The sequence below is a fragment of the Panthera tigris genome, chromosome E1 (genome assembly GCF_018350195.1).
Source record: "Panthera tigris isolate Pti1 chromosome E1, P.tigris_Pti1_mat1.1, whole genome shotgun sequence".
In the NCBI taxonomy this organism is placed as follows: Eukaryota; Metazoa; Chordata; class Mammalia; order Carnivora; family Felidae; genus Panthera; species Panthera tigris.
Window position 1 is genome coordinate 27,946,543 of NC_056673.1, and position 22,379 is coordinate 27,968,921.

A 22,379-nucleotide genomic window follows, 5' to 3' on the forward strand; every position below is an offset into this window, starting at 1 on the left:
TAAAAATTAAGTTTTGGATAAGCCAATAGAATCCACCAGACCAACAGTAGCAATATCAGTAGTGGTAATAAACATTTATTGAGTACTTAATAAATATCAGAAGCTATGCTAAGTGCTTTACCTTCATTATCTTATTTAGCCTTCACAACTACTACATGAATGAAGTATTATTATTATTCCAGTTTAACACATGAGAAATCAGAAGCTTACAAAGATTGAGTCTTTTTTTTTTTTTAACCACTGTTGCCTCTCTAGAATATACTTAATCAAAAGAGTGTGACATACTTAATAAATACTCACTGTTTCCTCTTCAGGAAAGAGACAAATACAGTATTACCATTTCTGGTTTTATAGGAAAAAAAAACTGAAGCAAAAATTAGGAGAAAAGACCTAAAATCATAAAGAAAATACAGAAGAAGTGGGAAAAAATGAAACCCAGTAATCAGGTCAAATGACTCCAAATTATGACTATACTCGTCTGCTGATAATAGATATAGGTGTTACTTTATTCAAAGATGGCCCTCAAGGCTAAAAATATTACTAATTCTTTTGGATTAAATAGTGACTTACAGAAAAGATTCCATGGTTTGAAGGAGAGCAATTTTATTTTATTCTTTTTGGTATTTTAAATTAAATTTATTTATTTAATTAAAAATTTGTTAATGTTTATTTTTGAGAAAGAGAGAATATGAGCTGGGGAGGGGCAGAGAGAGAGGGAAAGATGGGGTTCAAAGTGGTCTCTGCACTGGGGCACCTAGGTGGCTCAGTCGGTTGAGCATTCAACTTCAGCTCAGGTCATCATCTTATGGTTTATGAATTTGAGCTCTGCATTGGGCTCTGTGCTGACGGGTCAGAGCCTAGAGCCTACTTCAGATTCTGTGTCTCCCTCTCTCTGCCCCTTCCCTACTCATGCTCTCTCTGTCAAATGTAAATAAACATTAAAACATTTTAAGGGAAACAAAACAAAACAAAGAGGGCTCTGTACTAATAGTGGAGAGCCTGATGCCAGGCTCAAACTCATGAACTGTGAGATCATGACCTGAGCTGAAGTCACTTAACCGACTGAGCCACCCAGGCACCCCTCTATTTTTTAATTCCAGTATAGTTAACATAGTATTATATTAGCTTCAGGTGTACAATATAGTCATTCAACAATTATATATGTGTGTGTGTATACACACACACACACACACACACACACACACACACACACACACATCTTCCTTATCAATTCATCTGTTGATAGATACTTGGGTTGCTTCCATATCTTGGCTATTGTAAATAATACTGCAATAAACATGGGGGTGCATATATCCTTTTGAATTAGTGTTTTCTTATCCTTTGGGTAAATACCCAGTAGTGTGATTACTGGATCACATGTTACTTCTATTTTTAATTTTTCAGGAACCTCCATACTGTTTTTCATAGCGGCCACACCAATTTGCATTCCCACCAATAGTGCTTGAGGACTCCTTTCTCTTTACAACCTCACCAACACTTGCGGTTTCTTGTGTTTTTGATTTTAGTCATTCTGACAGGTATGAGGTGATATCTCACTGTGGTTTTGATTTGCATTTCTGTGATGATTGGTGATGCTGAGCATCTTTTCATGTGTCTGTTGGCAATTTGTATGTCTTCTTTGGAGAAATATGTGTTCAGGTCTTCTGCCTATTTTTTAATTGGATTATTCAGTGTTTTTTGGTATTGAGTTGTATAAATTTTTTAATTTTCTTTATACTGTCCTAACCCAAAAGACATTTATTCTGCCCTGTAAGCAGTGAGTTGTATAAATTCTTTATATATTTTGGATAACTCCTTATTGGTTATATCATTCACAAGTATCTTTTCCCACTCAGTAGGCTGTCTTTTAGTTTCATTGGTTTCCTTTGCTGGGCAGAAGTTTTTTACTTTGATGTAGTTCCAATAATTTATTTTTTTTTTTGTTTCCCTTGCCTCAAAATGAAGGACAGTAATTTTAAAGTAGAGAAAATGAGTGTTTAAAGCTGACTTAATACAGTAAAAGATTATCTGGCACTTCCCAGCCCCAAATTCTCCAGAAAGAGTTCTTTTAAATATTCTTCCAATACAGACCTTCCCACCAGAAATATGACAGATACAATTGCAAGCTGAAACTGATAAAGAACTTCTATGAAAAGCAACGAAAAAAGTTACCTGTTCTGAAAAAGTCATCAGTTCCATAAGAAAATGGAGAAAGAAAAGGCTGTTTGGCTATTCCCACTGCAGTGGTATTTTTATTTGTCTACAAAGGAGAAATCTGTGCTCCATCTAGATTTCAATTAGCCACCAACTGGACGACACATTTTCTTCTAGCTCCTCTTCCCTTAAGTGCCACAATGGCTTCCCCATGTACTACCTCATGCCATGCATCTTAGAACAAGCTAAGCGGAATGTAAACTGATAATTACCTGAAATACAGGATTAACTGGCATCCCCAACATGCTGAATAATACCCTTTACAGACTACCAAGTATTTAAACTCTAGTAACTGGGATATTTATTTATACCACCACTTTTTGGTTAGAGGTGCACCATCCAATTCTGCAGCCATTAGCTACACATAGAGCTTTTAAAAATTATAGTAAAATCTGGGACCCCTGGATGGCTCAGTCAGTTAAGCATCTGACTCTTGATTTTGGCTCAGATCATGATCTCACAGTTTCTGGGTTCAAGCCCCACACCAGGCTCTATGGTTGATAGCTCAGAGCCTGTTGGGATTCTCTGTCTCCCTTTCTGTCTCTCCCCTTCCCCTGCTCGTGCTCTCTCTGAAAAATAAACATTTTTTTTAAAAACACTCTTTAAAAAATTAAATTAAAATTAGACATTCAGTTCCTTAGTAGCACTAACCATTTTTCAAGTGCTCAATAGCTATGCAACTGCTATATTACACCGAGCATTTTCATCTTCGCAGAAAAGTACTATCAGACAGCACTGGTTTACAGAGTACAGGTATCTCCTGATTTTCAAAAGTTCCTGTTATGCCATTTCACTTTTATGAAAGACCTACATTAGTACCTGTTTTTGCTAACCAAAATAAATCCAAAGAGGATTCGCACTTTTATGGAAAAAAAAAAAAAAAGCAAAAAGCAAATACAGCATTAAAGCATTTGTTTTGCAGTGAACCATTATAGAGGCAGAGAGTACCCAGACAGGGAGAGCAGCATCACCAAGCTCCTTTCCCTAGGAACAATACTCAGCATCTTAGCATCAAGCTACCATAGCTTTGAACTGTGTCTGTAAGCATCTGTGCTTTATCTTGATTTACTTCGTGCACCAAATTAATCTGTCCTAAGGTATCAGAAAAGCCTAAGAAAAGTTACTTTTTTGGGGCACCTGGGTGGCTCAGTCCCTTCAGTGTTTGACTCTTGATTTCAGTTCAACTCATGATCTCATGGTCATTGAGAATGAGCCCCACATTGGGCTCTGTGCTGGGCCTGGAGCCTGCTTGGGATTTTCTCTCTCCCTCTTTATTTGTCCCTCCCCTGTTTGCACACGTGGGCTCTCTCTTTCTCTCTCTCTCAAAATAAATAAATAAACTTAAAAAAAATAGTGAAAGTTAAAAAAAAACCAAACGTCTATATAAAGGTGTTTGGTTGGCTCAGTTGGTAGAGCATGCAACTCTTTTTTTTTTTCTTTTTTTTTTCAATATATGAAATTTATTGTCAAAATGGTTTCCATACAACACCCAGTGCTCATCCCAAAAGGTGCCCTCCTCAATACCCATCACCCACCCTCCCCTCCCTCCTACCCCCCCCATCAACCCTCAGTTTGTTCTCAGTTTTTAAGAGTCTCTTATGCTTTGGCTTAATCCCACTCTAACCTCTTTTTTTTTTTTTCCTTCCCCTCCCCCATGGGTTTCTGTTAAGTTTCTCAGGATCCACATAAGAGTGAAAACATATGGTATCTGTGTCTTTCTCTGTATGGCTTATTTCACTTAGCATCACACTCTCCAGTTCCATCCACATTGCTACAAAGGGCCATATTTCATTCTTTCTCATTGCCCTGTAGTACTCCATTGTGTATATAAATCACAATTTCTTTATCCATTCATCAGTTGATGGACATTTAGGCTCTTTCCATAGAGCATGCAACTCTTGATACAGGGGTTGTGAGTCTGAGCCCCACTTTTAAAAAAAATCTTAGGGGCGCATGGGTGGCTCAATCGGTTAAGTGGCCGATTATAGCTCAGGTCATGATCTCACTGTTCGTGAGTTCAAGCCCCATGTAGGGATCTGTGCTGACAGCTCAGAGCCTGGAGCCTGTTTCAGATTCTGTGTCTCCCTCTCTCTCTGCTCCTCCCTCACTCATGCTCTGTCTCTCTCTCAAAAATAAACAAACATTAAAAACTAAATTTTAAAAAACCTTAAAAAATAAAAAAAATATGTCCATATACATATATAGAGAAAGGGTAAGTTTGGAAAAATATGTATACCAAACTCAACAATAATCATCTCTGGGTAATAGATAATTTACTTACTTTCTACTTAGAAAGTTTAAAACTTCTTTTATAGAAAACATATATAACTTAAAATTGTGAAATGTAGGGGTGCCTGGGGGCTCAATCAGTTACGCATTCGACTCTTGATCTTGGCTCAGGTCATGATCTTGTGGTTTGTCAGTTTGAGGCCCGCGTCAGGCTCCATGCTGACAATGCACAGCCTGCTTGGTATTCCCTCTCTCCCTCTCTCTCTGCCCTTCCCCTGCTCATGCTCTTGCTCTCTCGCTCTCAAAAATAAAAATAAACTTAAAAAAAATTGTGAAATATATTAAAAAAGGTTTTTTTAATGTTTTTGAGAGAGAGAGAGAGAGAGAGAGAGAGAGAGAGCAAGCACACACAAGGAAAGAGAGGGGCAGAAAGAGAGACAGAGGATCCGAGGTGGGCTCTGCGCTAATGTGGGGCTCAAACTCACCAACTGCAAGATCATGATTTTCAAACACATGAACTGCGAGATCATGACCTGGGCTGAAGTCGGACGCTCAACCAACTAAGCCACCCAGGTGCCCCTTAAATTTTTTTGTGATGTTTATTTTTGAGAGAGAGAGAAAGAGAGCGTACTCCTGCGAGAGTGAGGAAGGGGCAGAGAGAAAGGGACATGGAGAATCTGAAGCAGGCTCTGTACCATCAGCACAAAGCCCGACTGGGGCTCAAACCCATGAACCTTGAGATCATGACCTGAGCCGAAGTCACTCAACCACCTGAGCCACCCAGGCGCCCAGTGAAATGTATTTATTGTCAAAGGTCACACATGATTCTATACATAGAAACTTGGAAATTAAAAATCAAGCAAAGAAGAATTTATAAAGTAAGAGGGGAAAGTATGTCCTCAGCCCTACAAAATCCTACTTCTAGAAGTAGTCATTATGACCATTTTGATCCTTTCAGATCTTTTTGTCCATGTAAATATAAATGCACATATATAATTTTTATTTTTCTCAAAAGTGGGATCACATAAAATATATTATAATGTGACTTGAATGTTTTCACTTAATCATATATCTGGATATATCTTGTTCTGTGCTAGTATGTCTACATTTACATTACTCTACTACATTACATTATATATTTACATTACTCTTCTTAAGCACTGCGTAGTATTCCACTGTTTAGATTAGTTATTTAATCAGAAAATCAAAAATATTTCTGTTAAAAAAACAAAAATAAAAAACCCTAAGGAACTATGCAACCCAATAGTCTTGAGTGCCCCCTACTGCGCGCTCTTCACTGATATTAACAGAATGCTAAATTACAAATTAATGACAATAATTCAAACACAGGACACTATGCTTTTTGGTATATGGCAAAATAAATAAATAAATAAAAACTCCAAAAAAAAAAAAGATGTTTTGAAATGATTTCATCAAGGAGTTCTTTATCTACTTGCATCATGGATATGTGCTAAAGACTCTCTAATTAGGGTAAATACAAAAAAATTAAGCAGTTTACTCTTTTCCCATCTCCCTCCTGGACAAGTGTGTGTATTTGTGTGAGAAGGTGGCATGGGTTGCAGAAGTGGAAAGTGATGGCAAATAGTCAAAAAAAAAAAAAGACTGTTACTCCTTTTTATGTCTTCACTTCTGAACTTATGTTTACGTCTAACCTCATATTTGAAATCTAGAAGAGTTAGCTCCATCTCCAATCATCCAGGTTATTCACACTACGTAAATTTTCTATCGGTCTGGGTCTGTGATTATACAACACGTACTAATAAAAAGGCCCAGAGTAAAAGAAAACTGGGGATGTTAAAAGAGCTTACCTGAAAAACATCAAGCATATTTATTTAAAAATATTTTTTTTAGGGGTGCCTGGGTGGCTTGGTCAGTTAAATGTCCAACTGCGGGCTCAGGTCATGATCTCAGTTTGTGAGCTCAAGCCCCACGTCAGGCTCTGTGCTGACAGCCCGGAGCCTGGAGCCTGCTTCAGATTCTGTGTCTCCCTCTCTCAGCCCCTCCCCCACTCACGCTCTGTCTCTCAAAAAAAACATTTTTTTATATGTTTATTTTTTTGAGAGAGAGAGAGAAGACAGGGGAGGAGGGGGGGGTGGGGAACAGAGGATTCAAAGAGGGCTCTGCACTGACAGCAGCAAGCCTGATGCAGGGCTCGAACTCATGAACCATGAGATTCTGACCTGAACTGAAGTTGGACATTCAACTGACTCAGCCACTCAGCTGCCTCCCAAAAAATCAAGTATATTTAGACAAGAAAAACCCAAGATTGCAATTACCAAAGGTAGTATTTCTTTATCAAACAAGTCCATTTTAAAACATGGCATCTTCAAGACAGTATGGTACTGGCACAAAAACAGGCACTCAGATCAATGGAACAGAATAGAGAACCCAGAAATGGACCCACAAACGTATGGCCAACTAATCTTTGACAAAGCAGGAAAGAATATCCAATGGAATAAAGATAGTATCTTCAGCAAGCGGTGCTGGGAAAACTGGACAGCGACATGCAGAAAAATGAACCTGGAACACTTTCTTACACAATACACAAAAATAAACTGAAAATGGGTGAAAGATCTAAATGTAAGATAGGAAGCCATCAAAATCCTAGAGGAGAAGGCAGGCAAAAACCTTCTGACCTCAGCTGCAGCAACTTTACTCAACACGTCTCAGGAGGCAAGGGAAACAAAAGCAAAAATGAACTCTTGGGACCTCATCAAAATAAAAAGCTTCTGCACAGTGAAGGAAACAATCAACAAAACTAAAAGGGAATCGATGGAGTGGGAGAAGATATTTGCAAATGACATATCAGATAAAGGGTTAGTATCCAAAATCTAGAAAGAACTTATCAAACTCAACACCCAAAAAACAAATAATCCAGTGATGAAATGGGCAAAAGACATGAATACACACTTCTCCAAAGATGACATCCAGATGGCCAACCAACACATGAAAAAATGCTCCACATCACTCATCATCAGGGGAATACAAATCAAAACCACAATGAGATACCACCTCACACCTGTCAGAATGGCTAACATTAACCACTCAGGCAACAACAGATGTTGGCAAGGATGTGGAGAAAAAGGATCTCTTTTGCACTGTTGGTAGCAATGCAAGCTGGTGCAGCCACTCTGGAAAACAGTATGGAGGTTCCTCAAAAAACTACAAATAGAACTACCCTATGGACCCAGCAATTGCACTACTAGGCATTTATCCATGGGATACAGGTGTGGTGTTTTGAAGGGTAATATGCACCCCCATGTTTATAGCAGCACTATCGACAATAACCAAAGTATGGAAAGAGCCCAAATGTCCATCGATGGATGAATGGATAAAGAAGATGTGGTATATATATACAATGGATTATTACTCGGCAAACAAAAAGAATGAAAGCTTGCCATTTGCAACTACAGGGATGGAACTGGAGGGTATTATGTTAAGTGAAATTAGTTAGAGAAAGACAAATATATGACTTCACTCATATAAGGACTTTAAGAGACAAAACAGATGAACACAAGGGAAGGGAAGCAAAAATAATATAAAAACAGGGAGGGGGACAAAACCATAAGAGACTCTTAAATATGGAGAACAAACAGAGGGTTACTGGAGGGATTGTGGGGGGGTGGGTGGGCTAAATGGGTAAGGGGCATTAAGGGGTCTATTCCTGAAATCATCATAGCACTATATGCTAACTAACTTGGATGTAAATTTAAAAAATAAAACAAATAAAAATAAATAAATAAATAATAAATAAATAAAAATAAAATACAGCATCTTGATTATGCTTATTATTCTCTAGGAAAACTGATAGAAACATTTATGTCTAGAATTAATTTTTTCCAGAAATCAAACCAAAACTACATTCAAAACTGTGTCTGCATTATTTGCTTTTAGTCAAATTCTATTTTGCTATTTCTAGACATTACTATGTTATACAATCTTGACTTCATTATAAAGTTCTCTTGACTAATAATACTTACAGCTAATCTGTGGTTATTTGCAAGGCTGATCATTTGCTGGGCTAGACCATTTAGTAATCGACTACGAAGGGAGAGGTCATCTAGGTCATGACGAAAAGGAAAAGCAATACCATCCACTATCACTAATCGAACCTAAATGTGGAAGAGATAAGGATATTAAGTTTGGTGTTAAAATTTTAAAAATGACATCCAAAAAGCATAGTTCATTGCAGGAAAAAAATCCTTCTATTTCTATTTTTAATTCTCCAAAAGCTTTATTTTGGAGAGTTATAAATCTATTCACCCAATGCTTTCTGCATTAATCATCGAAAGTTAAAATGTACTCTGGTATGATAATTTATCAACTTGGGGCACCTGGGCAGCTCAGTCAGTTAAGTATCCAACTGGATTTTAGCTCAGGTCATAATCTCATGGTCTGCAAGTCTGAGCCCCACACTGAGCGTGGAGCCTGCTTAAGATTGAGTTCAGAGTCCTGGGTCTCATTGCCCCTACCCCATGCTCATGCTCTCATGTGCATGCTCTCTCTCTTTCAAAAATAAATATACTTTAAAAACAAAAGATAATTTATCAACTTAAAAAGGTAATTCAACAAAAGAAAAAGAAGTAATTTTCTTATACTTTACCACTATAACACAATCGTTACAGAGGCATTTTACACTGATAAAAAGCACTTCTAAAGTCTTAGTAAAACAAATTCTTCGATTCAATGTCATTTTACCTTCAAGATTTTTTGGTTAAAAAAAATCATCAAATATTAAATTATTATACCTTCTTCAAAACCTAATTCTTAGCATACTTTCTCCCCTTAATTTTAAATATACTATAAGGCAATTAATCATTACAGAATCTGTTATAATATAGAATTCAGCATGAGACAGGTTTGTGTTGAAGTTCTAATCAAGAAGGTTCACTTATAGATGATAAATATTTTCATCATGACAGTTACAATATAGTCCAAGATCTAAAATCCAAGAACAAACAGAATTTGCAAACTAATCCAAATATAAACAAGTTTTAAAAACCTGTAAGATTATATATTTTTCTATCTAATGAGGATTACACTAAAGAAGAGAATTTGATAAAGCCATGTGTAAGGAAGCCATTTTTATATTTTATTTAGAATATTCATTCTTTCAGCAAATATTTATTGATGCCTACTATATGTTAGTCACTGTTCCAGGCAGTGGGGAACAAGAGACAAGGTCCTTGTTCTCTTGGAGTTTATGGTCTAGTGGAGTAAAGGACAATTAACATGCAAGCAAATACATGAATAATTTCTGATAATACTAGGAGTTATAAAGAAACTACACTGGGTGAAATGATGATGAATAAGTAGGTGATAAAGTAGAGGGAAGTTAACTCAGACCAGATGTGAGAGAAGGCATCAATGAAACAGGAGGCAACAGAACTGAGTCCTGGATAAGAACCTCCAGGAGGGAAAGACAGCCCACATATAAAGACATACACACATACCTTTGTGTATGGTGACAGATGGTAACTAGACATATTGTGGGGATTATTTCATAATGTGTAAAAATACCAAAATACTATAATGTACACCTGTAACTAACAGGATATTTTACATCAATTATACTTCAATTTAAAAAATATGCCTTTGTTGTTTCACTTTCATCACACTTGTTAACATAAGCAAAAATATCAATCAGCATTCACGTTAAAATAGTACTTGTTCACCATGAGGTTAGCAACTTCTTTTGAACTGGATAGCAATCAAATGCTAATTGGTAGTGTGATTTTGCCAAACAATTCCATAGGTTAGATAAGGATACATAAGTTTAGCAAAATTAAAATAACAAAAAACCTCATATGTTGGTGGTAAGAATGTAAAATGGTTCAGCAACTATGAAGAAACAGTTCGGTGGTTCCTCAAAAAATTAAACACAGTATTACCACATGACCCAGCAATTTCATTTCTAGGTATATGCCCCAAAAAACTGAAAACTGGTACCAAAAAAAAAAAAAAGTATGTATATACATGTTCATAGCAGCACAATTTACAATAATCAAAAGATAGAAACTGCCCAAACAGATAAAAGGATAAACAGATTGTGGTGTATACATACAACAGAATATTACTCCACCATGAAAAGGAATGAAGTACAGATACATGCTACAAAGCAGATGAACTTTGAACCTATTATGCTAAGTGAAAAAGCCAGACCAAAAAGATCATGTATCTTATGATTCCATTTTATATGCAATATCCAAAATAGGTAAATCGATAGAGACAGAATACAGATTGGTGGTTGCCAGGGTCTTTGCAGGGGGAGAGGAAAGGGAGCAACTCTTTAATGAGTTTCCTTTGAGGGTAATAAAAATGTTTTGGAACTAGATACAAGTAGTGGTTGACAACATTGTGAATGTCCTAACTGCACTGAATTGTTCACTTTTATTATTTTTATTTATTTATTTATTTTTAGAAAGAGAGAAAGAGCAGGGGAGAGAGGCAGGAGAGAAAGAGAATCCCAAGCAGGCTCCATGCTCAGCATGGAGGCCAATGCGAGGTTCGATCACACAACTCTGGGATCATGACCTGAAGCCAAAATCAAGAGTTGGATGCTCAACCAACTGAGCCACCCAGGTGCCCCTGAATTGTTCACTTTTAAATGGTGAATTTTATTATGTGAAATTAATCTCCATAAAAAAATCAAATCAGTGAAAGCTTTCTGTAAGACTTAGTTGGCTACAGATTTACAATAAAGAGTACCATTTGGGGGAACCTGCCTGGCTGAGTTGGAAGAGCATGCAACTCCTGATCTCCAGATTATGAGTTTGAGCCCCCCACTGGGTGTAGAGATTACTTAAATAAATAAAACTAAAAAAAAAAAAAAAAAAAAAAAAAAAGAGTATTCTACATTTTATTATTATTTATAAATGGTGTACTATACATCCTTTATATCAGCAACTTTATAATAAACATGTATGCATATATGTGCATAAATTTTCTTTCCTGGAAAGCCAGTCACTAAACATTTACCAGCATACCAATGGAGAGGTAAAAATGAGATTTTACACACACACACACACACACACACACACACACACACACACGCATGTTTGTGTGTATTTATTCATTTACTCATTCATTCATTGGTTCTCAAAGGCCAGAAAGTGATAGGATAACATATACAAATTGCTGAAAGAAAAAATACTGCCAACCAAGAACTGTGAATTTGGCGAAAGTATTCTTCAAAAATGAAGCAGAAATTAAGATATTCCCAGATAAACAGAATTCATTGCTAGATCTATTCTACAAGAAATACTATACAGAGTCCTTCTGGCTGAAAATGAAAGAACACCAGACAGAAACTCAAATCCATATAGAAATAATATAAAAAAATAATTATAACTCTATGTTGACAGGCACACAATGTATAAAGAAGCAATTTGTGACAATGACAACATAAACGGGGGTAAATGGAGCTATACAGCAGCAAGATTTTTATATACTGTTGCAACTAATCTGGCACTAATTTAAACTAGACTGCTATGAATTAGGATGTTAATTATAATCCCCAGAGCAACTAATAAAATAACTAAAAAATACATGATAAAAAAATGAGAAGGGAATCAACATGGTACACTGGAAAATATCTAACAAAAAAGAAGACAGTAATGGAGAATTTGAGAAATAAAATAGAAATGTTCCTCAACTCACAATGGGGTTACATCCCAATAAACCTATACCAAGTTGAAAATACTGTTAAGCCAAAAATGCATTTAATACACTTAACTTGCTGAACATCATAGCTTAGTCTAGCCTACCTTAAATGTGCTCAGAACACTTATATTAGCCTACAGTTGGCCAAAATTATCTAACACAAAGCTTATTTTACAGTAAAGCACTGAATATCTCATAATTTACTGAATACTATATTGAAATTGAAAAACAGAATGGTAATATGGGTACAGAATGGTTGTAAGCGTATTGGTTGTTTACCCTTGTGATTGCATGCTGACTGAAAACTGTGGCTCACTGCCACTATCCAGCAACACAAGAGGGTATTGGACAAAGTATCACCAGCCCAGAAAAGATCAAAATTTGATGTAGTTTTTACTGAATGTGTACCACTTCTGTACCATTGTAAAAGAAAAAAAATTTTAAGTTGAACCACCCTAAGTGAGAGACTTAGGCACAGATTGGCAGATGGATTTTTAAAAAATGATCTAACTACAGACTTTCTACAAAAGACTCACTTTAGATTCAAAAATACATATAAGTTAAAAGTGGAAGGATAGAAAAAGATATTGCCTGCAAACAGTAACCAAAAGAGAGCTGTAGCAGCTATACTAATATCAGACAAAAGAGACTTCAAGAGAAAACTTGTTACAAGAGACAAAGAATAATGATAAATAATAATTTACATAAAATAATTGTATAATAATAAAAGAGTCAATTCATCAAGAAGATATAGCAATTATATACTGTGATGGCAACTGCAGAACCCTCTCCTCAGCTGCTCCCCAGCATCCTGACTCGCCTACCACCTGCCTGCTTACCAATAAAGACAAACTGACCTTTTTTAAAGAAAGAAACAATCATCAATACATATACACAATAGGGCTAACAACAGAACCTTAAAATATCTAAAGCAAAAACTGACAAAATTAAAGAAAGAAATGAGACAATTCTACAATAACAATTGGAGATTTCAACACCCTACATTCAGTGATGGAGAGAACTGGACAAAAGATAAACAAGGAAAGAAAAAACCTAACACTAGAAGCCAACTAAAATGAACATATAAATATATATACAACGTTCCATTCAAGCAGCAGAATGAATACACATTCTTCGAAAATGCACATGGAACATTCTCCTGGATAGACCTGGATGTTGGGTCACAAAATAAGTGTCAATAAATATAAAAGATGAATCACATAAAGTTACCTTCTCTAACCAGAATGGAATGGAATTAGAAACCAGCATCAGGGATGCCTGGGTGGCTCAGTCAACTAGTGCCTGACTTCGGCTCAAGTCATGATCTCACAGCTCATTGGGTTCAAGCCCCACATCGGGCTCTGTGCTGACAGCTCAGAGCCTGGAGCCTGCTTCTGAGTCTGTGTGTGTGTGTGTGTGTGTGTGTGTGTGTGTGTGTGTGTGTGTGTGTGTGTGTGCGCGCGCCTCTCCCCCGCTCATGCTCTGTCTCCCTCTCTCTCAAAAATAAATAAACATTAAAAAACAATTAAAAAAAAAAAGAAACCAACATCAGAAAGAAATTTGGAAAATTCACAGATATGTGGAAATTAAACAACACACTCTTTTTTTTTTTAAGTAATCTCTACGGGCGCCTGGGTGGCTCAGTCAGTTAAGCATCCAACTCTTGATTTCAGCTCAGGTCATGATCTCACATTTGCCAGGTGGAGCCCTGCATTGGACTCTGTGCTGACAGTGCAGAGCCTGCTTGAGATTCTTGTTCTCCCTCTCTCTCTCTGCTTCTCTACCGCTTGCGTGTGCGCTCGCTCTCTCTCTCAAAATAAATAAAAATGGAAAATAAATAAGTAATCTCTACATCCAACATGGGGCTCAAACTCATGACCCCAAGGTTAAAAGTCACATGCTCCACCAACTGAGCCTGCCAGGGGCCCCTATTTCCCCTTTTTGTATCTTCTATTACATGTTGCATGGCATTAACTGGTCTGATGTATATTTATAGATCAACCTGTATTTCAGGCATGCTACCCTCAAATTTGGCACCTTGGCATACTGAATATCTTAAGTTGAAGTTTGAGAAAATGACAGAAGCAGGAAGGTCACTTTGACCTCCTACTCTCTCCCTTGTTCCCTGAAAGGAGATAAATCTCCTGTATGAAAGGTATCAGAAGAAAAGGAGATGTCCTTATCACCAGAGACAGGGTATTTAGGGCTGAGAAGGCATATAAACAAACCTTGTTAAACTAATTTTTTTAATGTTTATTTCATTTCTGAGAGAGAGAGAGAGAGAGAGAGAGAGAGAGAACGTGAGTGGGGGAGGGGTATGTGGGGGGAACAGAGGATCTGAAGGGGGGCTCTGCACTGACAACGGTGAGCCTGATGTGGGACTCAAACTCATGAACCTTGAGATCATGACCTGAGCTGAAGTCAGATGCTCAACAGACTGAACCACCCAGGTGCCCCTGTTAAATTCTTATTTTCAAAATTATTTCTTCACAAATTACCACCTCTAGCCCAAATCCCTTCATCAATTCCTCACATATTTACATGTTTTTGCCTAAAAGGTATAAAAGTTTATTGTTCTGGTCATTTCTTTGGGTTGTCTTGTAGAAGGCTGCCATGTACACATAAAAATTCAGTAAAATTTGTGTGCTTTTCTCCTGTTATGCTGCCTTTGTCGTTTTTTTTCAGATCCATCCATGGACTTTCAGAGGGTTGAAGAAAACTTCTTCCTCCCCTACTTAGAGAAGTAAATTTTCATGATCATCGATTTGGCAATAGATTCTTATACATGACACCAAAAACCTAACAACAACTAATAAATAATTGGACTTCACCAAAATTTAACACTTTTGTGTATCAAAGAGCACTATCAAGGGACACCTGGGTGGCTCAGTCAGTTGAGTGTCCGACTCTTGATTTCTCTCTGGTCACAATCTCAAGGTATGCAGGACTGAGCCCTGTGTCAGGCTCCGTGCTGACAGTGTGGAGTCTGCTTGGGATTCTCTCTCTCCCTCTCTCTCTCTGCCACCCCTTGCCCCTGCCGTCTCTCTCCCTCAAAAAAATAAAAATAAACTTAAAAAAAAAAAAGGCACTATCAAGAAAGTGAAAAGAAAATTCACAGAATGGAGAAAGGATATTTACAGGAAAGATAAACGGGCCCTTAGAGGAATAGGCAGGAAATCTAATAGATTATGAAAATGTCTATTTTGGTGAAAGTTCCACATGAACTGAGAAGAACATGTATTCTGCTGTTGTTGAAGTAGTCTACGGATATCCACTATATTCAATTGACTGATGGTGTTATTGAGTTCATCTATGTCCTTACTGGTTTTCCGTCCATTTCTAGGAGGTGCTGAAGTCTCCAAATATATAGTGAAGTCATCTATTTCTCCTTGCACTTCTATCAGTTTTTGCCTCATGTAGTTTGGTGTTCTGTTGTCAGACACATACATGTTAGAAACTGTTATGTCTTTCTGGGGAACTGACCGTTTTATCATTATGTAATGTCCCTCTGTATCCCTGATAACTTTCCTTGGTTTGACGTCTGTTCTCTAAATACAGCTACTCTTGCTTTCTTTTGATTAGTGTTGGCATGATAGATCTTTCTCTGATCATTTACTTTTAATCTACAAGTATCTTTATATCTAAAATGTTTTTTTTAAGATTTTATTTTTTTTAAGTAATCTCTACACCCAACATGGGGCTCAAACGCACAACCCCAAGATCAAAGGTCACAAGCTCCAGTGACTGAGCCAGCAAGCCAATCCTAAAGTGGGTTTCTTGTAGTCAACATATAGTTCAGTCTTGTTTTTTTGATCCACTGGTACAACCTTTTTAAAGGGCAATTTGTGTAAAAAAAAAAAAAAAATTATTCTGGGGCACCAGAAAATAAAATGTCGGACTTGATCTCAGCTCAGGTCTTTTTTTTTTTTTTAATTTTTTTTTTTTTCAACGTTATTTATTTTTGGGACAGAGAGAGACAGAGCATGAACGGGGGAGGGGCAGAGAGAGAGGGAGACACAGAATCTGAAACAGGCTCCAGGCTCCGAGCCATCAGCCCAGAGCCTGACGCGGGGCTCGAACTCACAGACCGCGAGATCGTGACCTGGCTGAAGTCGGACGCTTAACCGACTGCGCCACCCAGGCGCCCCTCAGCTCAGGTCTTGATTCAAGCCCCACGTTAGGCTCCATGCTGGGTGTGGAGTCTTCTTAAGAATAAAAAAAAATTTTTTTTAACCAAAAAAGTTATTCTGACGCTTGTTAAAACAGTAATGAAGAATTTATTCAAGAAGATATCAACAGGGTGACGACTGGGTGGCTCGATCAGTTAAGTATCTGACTCTTGGTTTCAGCTCAGGTCATGATCTCATGGTCTTGAGATCGAGCCCTGCTCTGAGTTGGCAGTGTGGAGCCTACTTAGGATTCTTTCTCTCCCCCCTGTCTGCCCCTCCCCCCACTTGTGCTCTCTCTCGAAATAAACATTTAAAATTTTTGAAAAATTTAGCAATAGGGGTTTTGCAACAGGAGAGAGAGACTGGGTTTAAACCCAAATACAACAAGGACAAGTGGGGATTTATAGCCAAGGAACAGGGTGAGTGTCAAAAAATGGAAAATTACTAAGAGGAGACATCAGGGGTAGGATTCTTGTTAAAGTGACCTAACACAATTCTTGCTACAGGCAGACCAAAGACATATACATCAAAAGTGGGGAATGAGGAACTTGAGATACCAAGGTTGATCAGGTATGAAGGGTAGGAGAGTCTAATTTACAGGATTCTTTATTATTGTACCCCTATATTCACAGCAGGATTATTCACAGTAATGAACTGGATTAGTCAGGCCTAAGACAAGATGTGGATGAAGTTCAAGGCCTATTGAAAAAGAAGGCACAGAGGAGGCTGACTAAAGTTTGGTCAAAGAGAATCTTTCTCATGCGTAATATTTATCAAAATTAAATATGCATATACTCTTTAATGTAATTCTAATACTTAGAATTTATCCTATAAACATACTTACAAATGTACCCCAAGATGGTATGTGTAAGGATTATCTCCAAACAATTATTAATAATAGCATCTAAAAGATCACCAATAATAGGATTGGTTAAATAAATTAAGGTGATTTTTCCCCAATTTTTTTTATATAGTAAAATACAAATATTCGTCTTGTAAAACTGAAACTCTATACCCATTAAACAATAACTGCCCATTCTCCTCTTCCCCCTAGGCCCTAATAACTACCATTCTACTTTATGTCTCCATGAGTTTGACTACTCTTGACACCACATATAAGTAGAATACAGCATATCTTTTTTTTTTTTGTGACTGGCTTATTTCACCAACAAAATCAACATTTCAACATAATGTCTACAAGATTCATCCAAGTTGTAGCATATGTCAAAATTAGACTGTATGTATATACCACATTTTGCTGATCTATTCATCCATCAATGGACACTTGGGTTGCTACCATGTTTTAGGTAATATTAATATTGTTGCTATGGACACAGGTGTATAAATATCTCTTCAAGACCCTGCTTTCAATCCTTTTGGTTATATACACAGAAGTAGAATTGCTGGGTCATATGGTAATTCTATTTTCAATTTTTGAGGAATTGCCATACTGTTTTCTGAGGCAATTGTATCATTTTATGTTCCCACCAAGAGCAAAAAGCACCTTCTTAAAATGAAATAATATGTAGCTACAAAAAGAATGAGGTCTATCCACATGTGGTGATATAGAAAGATAGGCAAAACTCTAAACCAAAATGGAAGGTGCAGAACCATATTACAGTCTTATCCCATTAACAAATATTAAAATACTGCAAAATACATAAAAAAATTTTTGGAAAGACACAAAAAACAATAGTGGTCAACTTTAGGGAGAGGTATCAGGAAACAATAGAAGGGTAGCTTTATTTTCCATTTTATACCTTTCTACAGAGTTTGCCTCAGTATTCCACCATTACTGGAGGCAGAACCTCTTTCTATATTATTTCAATTTCTTACTTTGGGCATAAAATATATATATGCTAAATATATGAAAATACAAATAAACTGTAGAACAAGGAAGAGATTTTTGAATGGGCTTATGCCACTATACTATTTACTTATTTTTCATGTTACTCAAACACCTCCAAAGATACTCCAAAGGTTAACTATATTTCAATAGTTTGAGCCATACCTTTGAGTGTTCTGAAAGGAAGTCTGGGAGGAGATAAACTTGTGCCAATAGCTCTGTGTAGTCACGACAACGAAAATAGTAAATATGGGAAAGAATATTTTCAAGAGTGAAATCCTCCAAAGCCTTTGGGTGCTCTAAAATAAACAAAACAATCTTAAAATAATTAGTTTTATTTGTTTTGATATATTGGTGATAGTAGGAAAACAATACCTTTGAAAAACAAAATGCTTCACCGTGAATAACAAACTCTCCACTTGAATTGAAAGATAACAAAATTGTAACAAAATTACTATAAACTATCATTGCATAATTCCTGGCCTCTTATTTTCACCTTCTCCACTGTTTCCTTACATACTACGCTATTGAGAAACTGTTTATACACATATACAACTACAGTCTTAATGCCTGCCTTTTCGTATTTCTAGTTATTACTTTCATTGAATAGAAGTAACATAACGGAATTTCTCTTTGTTTTTTTTCATATGACTGCAAATTAAGGGGTGCCTGGGTGGCTCAGTTGGTTAAGCGACCAACTCTTGATTTCAGCTCAGGTCATGATCTCACAGTTGGTGAGGTGGAGCCTGCTTGGGATTCTGTCTCTGTCTCTGCCTCTCCCCTGCTCACGCTTTCTCTCTCTCAATCTCTCTCTCTCTCCCTCTCTCTAAATAAATAAATAAATAAATAAATAAATAAATAAATATTTTTAAAAAGTCAGATGCTTAACCAACTGAACCACCCAGGTATCCCATCTTTAAATGTTTTTTAAAAAATCAAACACTCTTTCTACATCACAAGCTTAAAAAAACTTCCCAAACACTTTAATGATACAATTAAACAGCCATGAAGTCAATTACATTCTACTCAGAGCCCCCTAAAGTCAATCAGCTTAATATTCCAAACATTTCCAACATGGTTTTTCAAAGCTACCTTTGGTTTATTAAAAAAACCAGTATGGCAGTCAATATAAACTGAATGCACTGAATATACTGAATGCACTGGGACAACATTTACTTACGTTAAGTGTCCAACAACATTAATTTACACCTGGCAGGTCAGAGCATGATGATTTGAAATCATACACTGAAATACACACACAAGTTATGTGGCCCAGAAGCAAGGGTCATAAAAGAAAAGAAAAACCCAGACTAAGTTGTGGCATTTCTAATTCTGTAAAAGAGATCTGAAGGTTGAACACTAGGACACTGTCAAGTCATTAAGCTTCATTCTAAATGGTTTCTTGCTGAGGCCTGAAAGGTACAATTGCAAATTACTTTTATTATACAGAAGAAAGAGGATCACTTGCTAACTTACCCTCTCCCATATGTGCTTCTGCTATAAGGTGAAGGTGCTGAATGCAGGCAGTAGCAAGGTCTACCACTCTATCAACCATAAAACTTCCTTCAGTATCAATAAAAACTGCTTCACCTTCCACTCCTCCAAAACATTCTGGTATCTGCACATCTACTGCCAACTGCATACTGTCAAGAGAAAGCTGAATGACCAAATCATAATCATCATCATAATCATAATCCTCTAAGGCAATGGTTTTCAATGCCACATCACCATCCATTAGGTACCACCATTAGGCTACAGATGTGGCTAACTCTCTGCTCCAAATATACGTATATCAATTGATATTTGGATTAGTGGGGCAGGGGGTATACTCATAAAACCATGACTAAGGATTTTTTAGTGGTTTTTAGGCCTCTGGGAAGGAAACCCTTTCTTATACATAAATGTACTTTCAAATATTTGACTTTCAAATATACTCCCAGGAATTAATTATATAATAAAATAGAAGACTGCCTATTTACCCTAATGAACACATTACAATGCTGCAAAAGAAACGTTTTTGGATATCAAAATAATCCATATCAATTTATCAAAATGGGGTGCTGATGTAACACAAATGGCAAATTGATTTTTGTCTGATGCATGTACACACACACACACACACACACACACAATTAAGAGCACATACATGTCTCCTGAATATAGACCCACAGCACCATATTCTATTACTTACATAAAATGTTATTAAGCCTACCCTTAAGAGGGGAACATTTAACTTTACCATAGTTGTGTTTTTCCAACACCTGGTACTCCACAAATTTCTGTTGTTTTGGTTAAGGGTATTCCACCCCCAAGAATATTATCTAGTGCTGAACAGAAGGTAATTATGAAGTTCTGGGTATGCTCCTGCTCAAGAAGTTCCAGTGCTGTACACTTCTTGCCTGACTCAGCTACAGCAGCATATCTTGGTTTACTTGTGAGACATTCTCTTCTTATAATTTGCAGAGTTTCTAATGCTTCCTCTTTAGATATCCCAACTTCTGAAAGAAAAATAAGGAAAAAAAAAAACCAAAACACCCTGATTTTAGAAATTTAAAAGTCTAACATGTTATTGGATTGTCTTCATTAATTCTAATTTTACATAATAAGAGGGATGCCAAGAGTAAAGAAACATAAAAACGTAACATTCCACTATTGAATTTTTCAAGTTAATAAAGGCAAGTATCTATATTTTTTACTCTTTACATACTTTATGATTTACTTATTACCTCAAAAATAGAATTCAGAAACCTAAACCTTTAAAGCATTTGAATACTTACAAGAGTATCTAGAGGTAGAAATAAAAATGTACCCGCAGTCCCTTTTGGTCCCATGAAGTCATAGTTATCTTGCTGTAATAAGGTATTTAAATTATTTTCAGAAGAGAACAAAATGGCCTCCAACTGCCTAAAACAAGATTTAACTTTAAGAAGTATATGTGCACTGGGTGCCTGGGTGGCTCAGTCGGTTGGGCGTCGGACTTTGGCTCAGGTCATGATCTCACAGTTTGTGGGTTCGAGCCCCGCGTCAGGCTCTGTGCTGACAGCTCAGAGCCTGGAGCTTGTTTCAGATTCTGTCTCCCTCTCTCTCTGCCCCTCCCCTGTTCAGGCTCTGTCTCTGTCTCAAGAATAAATAAACATTAAAGAAAAAAAAATTGAAAAAAAAAAAGAAGTATATGTGCATGTATTATTCATAATAAAAATTTTTATGGAAACAGTCATGAAAAATTCATATATCACTTCAAAATTATTTACTGAGAATAATTTTAATGCACAAATATTTTAAACAATACACTTATGCTTCCTCATCTACACAATTTCATTCCTATCAGACAATATGGCTTAAGGAAATGGCAATTACAAAAGAAGCTGCTGGGGCATCTGGGTGGCTCAGTCAGTTAAGCACCAGATTTCGGCTGACGTCATGATCTCATGCCTTGTGAGTTCAAGCCCGACATCGGGCTCACTGCTGTCAGTGTGGAGCCTGCTTTGGATCTTCTGTCCTTCTCTTTTTCTCTCTCTCTTCCTCTCTGCTCCTTTGCTCATGGTCTCTCTCTCAAAAAGGAATAAACAGGGGCACCTGTGTGGCTCAGCCAGTTAAGCTTCCGACTTTGGCGCAGGTCATGGTCTCACGGTTCATGAGTTCAAGCCCCGCATCGGGCTCTGCACTGACAGCTCTCTCTGCCTCTCCCCTGCTCACACTCTGTCTCTTTCTCTCTGCCCCTCCCCTGCTTGCACTCTCTCTATCAAAAATAAACATTAAAACATTTTTTAAAGGAATAAACATTAAAAAAACAAAAACAAGCTGCTAATGAAAGAAACAATGGTGAAGGTGACATCACTTATGAATTTGATATGTCAGTGCTTGATTTAGTTAGGATATGAATGTAAATTTGGTGCTAACAAAAGACAACAATGGTGATAAGGAAATGAAAATCATGCCCAACTAAAGAGTCTAAACTCTGGAGTCAGCTTTCTTGGGTTTGTAAACCCTGACTGAACCACTTACTATGTAGTTACTTAGTATGGGCAAGTTACTTTTTTTGCCTCAGATTTTTTCTTTTGTAAAACGCTCTTAAATTTTTTTTTTTTTATGTTTATTCATTTTTGAAAGACAGAGACAGAGCACAAGCAGGGGTGGGGCGGAGAGAGAGGGAGACAGAATCTGAAGCAGGCTCCAGGCTCTGAGCTGTCAGCACAGAGCCCGACGCGGGGCTCGAACTCACCAACTTCGAGATCATG

At 37.0% G+C, this 22,379-nt stretch overlaps 1 protein-coding gene across 2 annotated transcripts in view; it reads right to left on the bottom strand.

Annotated features, from left to right (window-relative positions):
• The window catches only part of RAD51C (RAD51 paralog C), a 36,973-nt gene that overhangs the window by 12,686 nt on the left and 1,908 nt on the right, over positions 1-22,379 (bottom strand). For both annotated transcript variants that reach the window (XM_042966063.1, XM_015539555.2), the window contains 4 exons: positions 20,381-20,639; positions 19,618-19,784; positions 18,307-18,440; positions 8,445-8,576 (listed from right to left, as the gene is read on the bottom strand). In XM_042966063.1, the coding sequence (XP_042821997.1) occupies positions 8,445-8,576; positions 18,307-18,440; positions 19,618-19,784; positions 20,381-20,639 (692 nt within the window). The remainder of the gene's footprint in view (positions 1-8,444; positions 8,577-18,306; positions 18,441-19,617; positions 19,785-20,380; positions 20,640-22,379) is intronic.